At 39.9% G+C, this 5,786-nt stretch overlaps 1 protein-coding gene across 1 annotated transcript; it reads left to right on the forward strand.

Annotated features, from left to right (window-relative positions):
- Positions 1–3,075: 3,075 nt before the first annotated feature.
- Positions 3,076–4,749, forward strand: cxcr4a (chemokine (C-X-C motif) receptor 4a). Its single transcript, XM_073851862.1, has 2 exons — positions 3,076–3,164; positions 3,267–4,749. Exons 1-2 carry the CDS (start codon positions 3,150–3,152, stop codon positions 4,332–4,334), a joined length of 1,083 nt encoding a protein of 360 aa, XP_073707963.1. The 5' UTR covers positions 3,076–3,149; the 3' UTR covers positions 4,335–4,749.
- Positions 4,750–5,786: the final 1,037 nt, after the last annotated feature.

The raw sequence follows: 5,786 nt of genomic DNA on the forward strand, positions 1-5,786 counted from the left end.
TGTACTGACATGAGAGAAAACAACAACGGACGCATCGATTCCGCACACTTTAGTTCTCCCACTCAGTCTTTCTTCATGCCTCTGCGCCTTTGACACCTCTGTGGTATCTGCAGACATAAAACACACACGGTTTGTCTTACTGCACCAGCCTGCTTTCATCGTCCCACATGCATACACACAACCACACATAAACACACACAAAAAAACAAAATCTGATTTCTTAATGTTCCTGTGGAAATTCTGTGAGACACAGAAAAAGATCTGTGAAAACATATGTTCCATTAAACCATGAGCTAATTAAGATTTAAGATGTCATACAATGACTTTGGAGTACTATTAGAAAGATTTCTGAAGGATCATGTGACACTGAAGACTGGAGTAATCGCTGCAAAAATTGTAGCTTTGCTACACGAAAATAAATTACATTTTAAAAACATTAAAACAAAACAAAATTTAAATGTAATATTTTTTCACACAATATTACTATTTTTCTGTATTTTTTAGCAAATAAATGCAGCCTTGGTGCAGTAATTTAACTATGTACTGTATTTACTCATTTGTTTATTAAATATACATAAGTATATATAACAGAATAAGGCACACACATGCATACAGATCACCTTACAACCCAGATTGAGAAGCAGTTTTCTGGAACCCATCTCTGTTGGCTGGGGGCAGGTGAAAACACATGTTCTCCCAGAGGAAAGAACACACACACACATTTATACACACATTGCCAAAGGGTTTTTGTCTCAAAGAAGTGCCCTTCCTTGCTCCCTACAACCAGCGATAGGTCTGACCTCTCATTTTAGCCAGGTGTCCCAACCACGCTACGTCTCTGTTCACTAAGCAGCATCTGCCCCTCTTACAACCCAGTATTGAATGACTGAGATATTACTGAATATAGAGTATGGTGTTCTCTTAAGACTCTCTGTGATAATTTGTCCCACACAATGCTGTTTTAAATGTCTAAAGATCTTGAGTAAACCAAACATATTAAATACAACCCTTAAGTGTCACATTTTCCCAGTTGCCCCACTATACTTGTAAACATAGGGATGTATATGCATATAAATGATTTAAGTTAATTTTACTTTGGGGTTTGGGTGTTTTGAACAAAGGGAGAACTGTACGATCTGTGATCACTCAGACTGCCTCTGTGATTTTATCTGATCATCCACACATTAGCACCTTCTAAATGTGATAAAACAGCCATTCAAGGTATGCAAAACATAAACAGCTCAGAGCACTTAAGGGATTTACATACAGTATGTTTTTAAGCTCACCTTATTTTCTGATTTAATTTCAATTATTGTTAACATAGAAAGTGTTTGTGTATACTTTTCACACAGCAACCTCAAAGTATGACAACACTTTCACAAGTGTTTGTGCGTGTGTGTGTGTGTGTGTGTGTGTGTGTGTGTGTGTGTGTGTGTAATCTTCTGATCTGATCTGAAGCCTCTGGCTGAATGACATTTAAAAGTGTTTTGAAAGTTATAGTAAGTGAGCCAAATTTAATGTCACTATCACAATTCAACTGACAGCCATTCCTGACGCATAGCAAACACATATATTATAAACATACAAGGAAACATGTACAATTGAATTCAAAAAGTTTAATTAAAATGTTAATTATTTGACCAAAATAAGATGGATCATACAAAATGTGTTATTTTCTATTAGTACTGACCTGAGTCAGGTATTTCACATAAAAGCAGTTTACATATAGACAAAATAACAGTTGAGTTTATAAAAATGACCCTGTTCAAAAGTTTACACACGCTTGATTGTTAATACTGTGTTGTTACCTGAATGATCCACAGCTGTGTTGTTTTTATGTTTAGTGATAGTTGTTCATGAGTCCCATGTTTGTCCTGAACAGTTAAACAGCTCGCTGTTCTTCAGAAAAATCCTTCAGGTCCCACAAATTCTTTGGTTTACAGCATTTTTGTGTATTTGAATTCTTTCCAACAATGACTATGATTTTGAGATCCATCTTTTCACACTGAGGACAACTGAGGGATTCATATGCAACTATTACAGAAGGTTCAAACGCTCACTGATGCTTCAGAAGGAGAAACAATGCATTATGAGCCGGGAGGTGAAAACTTTTTGAATTTGAAGATCAGGGAAAATTTTAGTTATTTTGTCTTCTGGCAAACATGTAAGTATCTTCTGTAGCTTCTGAAGGGCAGTACTACATGGAAAAAAAGATATTTAGGCAAAATAAGAAAAATGTACACATCCTCATTCCATTCAAAAGTTTACACCCCTGGCTCCTAATGCATCGTTTTTCCTTTTGGAGCATCAGTGAGCGTTTGGACCTTCTGTAATAGTTGCATATGAGTCTCTCAGTTGTTCTCAGTGTGAAAAGATGAATCTCAAAATCATACAGTCATTGTTGCAAAGGGTTCAAATACACACAAAAAAAGCTAAAAAAAATCTGCGGGACCTGAAGGGTTTTTCTGAAGAAGAGTTGCAGTTTAACTGTTCAGGACAAACAAGGGACTCATGAACAACTATCACTAAACAAACAAAAAAGCACAGCTGTGAATCATTCAGGTAACAGTATTAAGTATCAAATGTGTGTAAACTTTTGAACTGTGAACTATCTTGTGGGCTGTATGTAAACATATTTTATGTGAAATATCTTATTCAGGTCAGTACTAGGCTAAATAAAAAATAACACGTATTTTGTATTAACCCTGTTATCTGGGTCAAATAATCAACATTCTGCAGATTCTGCAAGGTGTATGTAAACTTTTGACCTCATTTGTAAAATTATAACATTTTTTTATTATATATATTACATATATTTTATCAACATTTGTGAGCAGAGTTTGGGATAAGCAAAGTAAACTAGCTTTGTGCGAATATTTCCTTAGAAATACATCTAATTTTCGTCACAGGACGTCGTTTTCTTCAATCACACACCAAATTCTGAGCACGAAAACAGGAAAAGAGTGTTTGCGGAAGACGCAGATGCAGCTACCCGTGAGCGCGAGTCTGCAGACTGGAGCGCGCTTGTTGTGAGGGGGCGGAGCTTCCGCGCTCGAGAGGGGTATTTAAAATCGTCTGAGCTCCACAGCTCTTCAGAAAATCACTGTAGGCTTACTGGAGACTGACAGCACTGGAGGAGTGTTTTAAAGATGGCATATTACGAAGTAAGTCAACAGTTATTTATTTATTCTATATTCAGTTAAGTTTGAATTTAAATACTTAAAGTGTAAAAGTATTTGTTTCTTACGTTGTTCACTTTTTTGCAGCACATCGTCTTTGAAGATGATTTATCAAATGATACCAACTCTGAGTTCGGCTCCGGGGACATTGGAGCCAACTTTGAGGTTCCGTGCGATGTGGAGGTCAGTCACGACTTCCAGAGGATCTTTCTTCCAACCGTGTACGGAATCATATTTGTTTTGGGTCTTATCGGAAACGGACTGGTTGTTCTGGTAATGGGCTGCCAGAAGAAATCCAGAACCATGACGGACAAGTACCGCCTGCACCTTTCGGTGGCGGACCTTCTGTTTGTGCTCACCCTGCCGTTCTGGGCCGTGGACGCGGCCAAAGACTGGTACTTCGGAGGGTTCATGTGCGTGGCCGTGCATATGATTTACACGGTGAATTTATACAGCAGCGTCCTCATCCTCGCCTTCATCAGCCTGGACCGGTACCTCGCCGTGGTGCGTGCCACGAACAGCCAAGGTCCGAGGAAACTCCTAGCCAATCGCATCATTTACGTGGGCGTGTGGCTCCCCGCCGCGCTCCTCACTGTTCCCGACCTGGTGTTCGCCAAAGCGGAGAGCAGCTCTATCCGCACCTTCTGCGAGCGCATTTACCCACAAGACTCGTTCACAACCTGGGTGGTCGCTTTCCGCTTCCAGCACATCTTGGTGGGCTTCGTGCTACCCGGGCTCGTCATTCTCATCTGCTACTGCATCATCATCTCCAAGCTGTCGCGCGGTTCCAAGGGCACACAGAAGCGCAAGGCGCTCAAGACCACCGTGGTTCTGATCGTGTGCTTTTTCGTCTGCTGGTTGCCGTATTGCGGAGGGATCCTGTTGGACACGCTGATGATGCTGGAGGTGATTCCCCACAGCTGCGAGTTGGAGCAGGGTCTACAGAAGTGGATCTTCGTGACGGAGGCTCTCGCGTACTTTCACTGCTGCCTCAACCCCATCCTATACGCGTTTCTGGGGGTAAAGTTCAAGAAGTCCGCCCGCAGCGCTCTATCTCCCAGCCGGGGGTCGAGTCTGAAAATTCTACCAAAGAAAAGAGGAGGAATGTCATCTGTATCCACAGAATCCGAATCTTCCAGCTTTCACTCTAGTTAACACAAGCGCGCACACCTTGGACTGTGAATATGCTTTCAAATATTATATTATTAACATGAAATGAATAGCTGTATGTGCTTTGTATAGGAAAATGCAGTAAACAGGCTGAGCCTGGTTGCTAGAATGTAAATATGTCTGTCAGTATGGCATCACATACTGCACTGCTTCCAGTATTACTGTAAAATCTCTTTTCAGAGTGGGAAGAGACATTATGAACATACAAATGTGTTGATATAGTGTGCAAAACGTTTACTGTACATATCATGTATATAGATTGTTTTTTATCTGGTTCCTTTCTGCACTTATGTAGACCATTGCATTTATTTATTACATGATAAAGGAACCGAGGGTCCATTCAAGTTTTAAAAAGCTGCTTTGGCGATTTGAAGTTTTTGCAATAAATTCTTTTGAGTACTCAAAAACTGTGTGTGTGTGTTTTGACCACTTCTCTTAAGTATCTCTTTCATAGAGCACGATGATGGAGTTTCCCTACAATACCCAGCATCGTACTATTGTACTTTCACTCTTTACAGAGACGTGACATGCAGTGCACACCTTGGACTGTGAATATGCTTTCCATCTTTTTCGACACTATGTGACTCTATAAAAAAAAAAAATGTCCTCCTCTCTTCTTGATCCTCCCTTTCTAGCCTGTTCTCCTCTCTTTCTTGATCTTCCCCTTCTAGCCTGCACTCTTCTAACAATGCCTGATATATGGTATTTTTGAGCACTTCCTATGTTGATCTGCCTCCTTAGGATGAATCACTTGTTGTATTCCCAATTGTAAGTCGCTTTGGATAAAAACGTCTGCTAAATGAATAAATGTAAATGTGAATGTAATGCAGTGGTAACTAAGTAACTATTCAAGTATGCAAAAAGTACAGAAATTGCAGTATAGTCTGTAATCTCCCTCCTTTGACGCCTAAGCATCAATGACGGGGATTCCCTGAGATGTAAACTCTCTCAGCCCTGACCAAACAAACTGAACACCCCTTGGCGGGATCCCCAACTTGCTGCGGAATCCATTCGACCATGAACAAACACATGCATGAGCTTTCTTATATGCAAAAAGTGCAGTCTTGCATTGCAATCTTGTTTTGTTTACCTTTCTTTTTAAATATAATCTTCATTTAGGTTCCTCTGTTATTTGCACCCCACAAATGTGCTTTTAACTCAAGAGGATTTTGTTTATTCAAATGGTACCATAGCAAAACTATGTTGCCATGTCTCTGGAAATGACTGGCGGTTGTAAACAGCTTGTATGAGTCACAAAACCTCATGCATTGTGTAAAACCGTATGAAACTGGTTCAGTGTGGTGTTACGCAGAAGGTTAGGTAAAAACCCACATTTCAGGTTAAGATGGTCATGGTCGTAATCACATTTGCTAAAAAAGCATAATTCAGTAGACAAAAATATGTGTAGTACTTGATAATTTTCCTTTCTGTGGAACT

Source organism: Garra rufa, chromosome 12 (genome assembly GCF_049309525.1).
Source record: "Garra rufa chromosome 12, GarRuf1.0, whole genome shotgun sequence".
In the NCBI taxonomy this organism is placed as follows: Eukaryota; Metazoa; Chordata; class Actinopteri; order Cypriniformes; family Cyprinidae; genus Garra; species Garra rufa.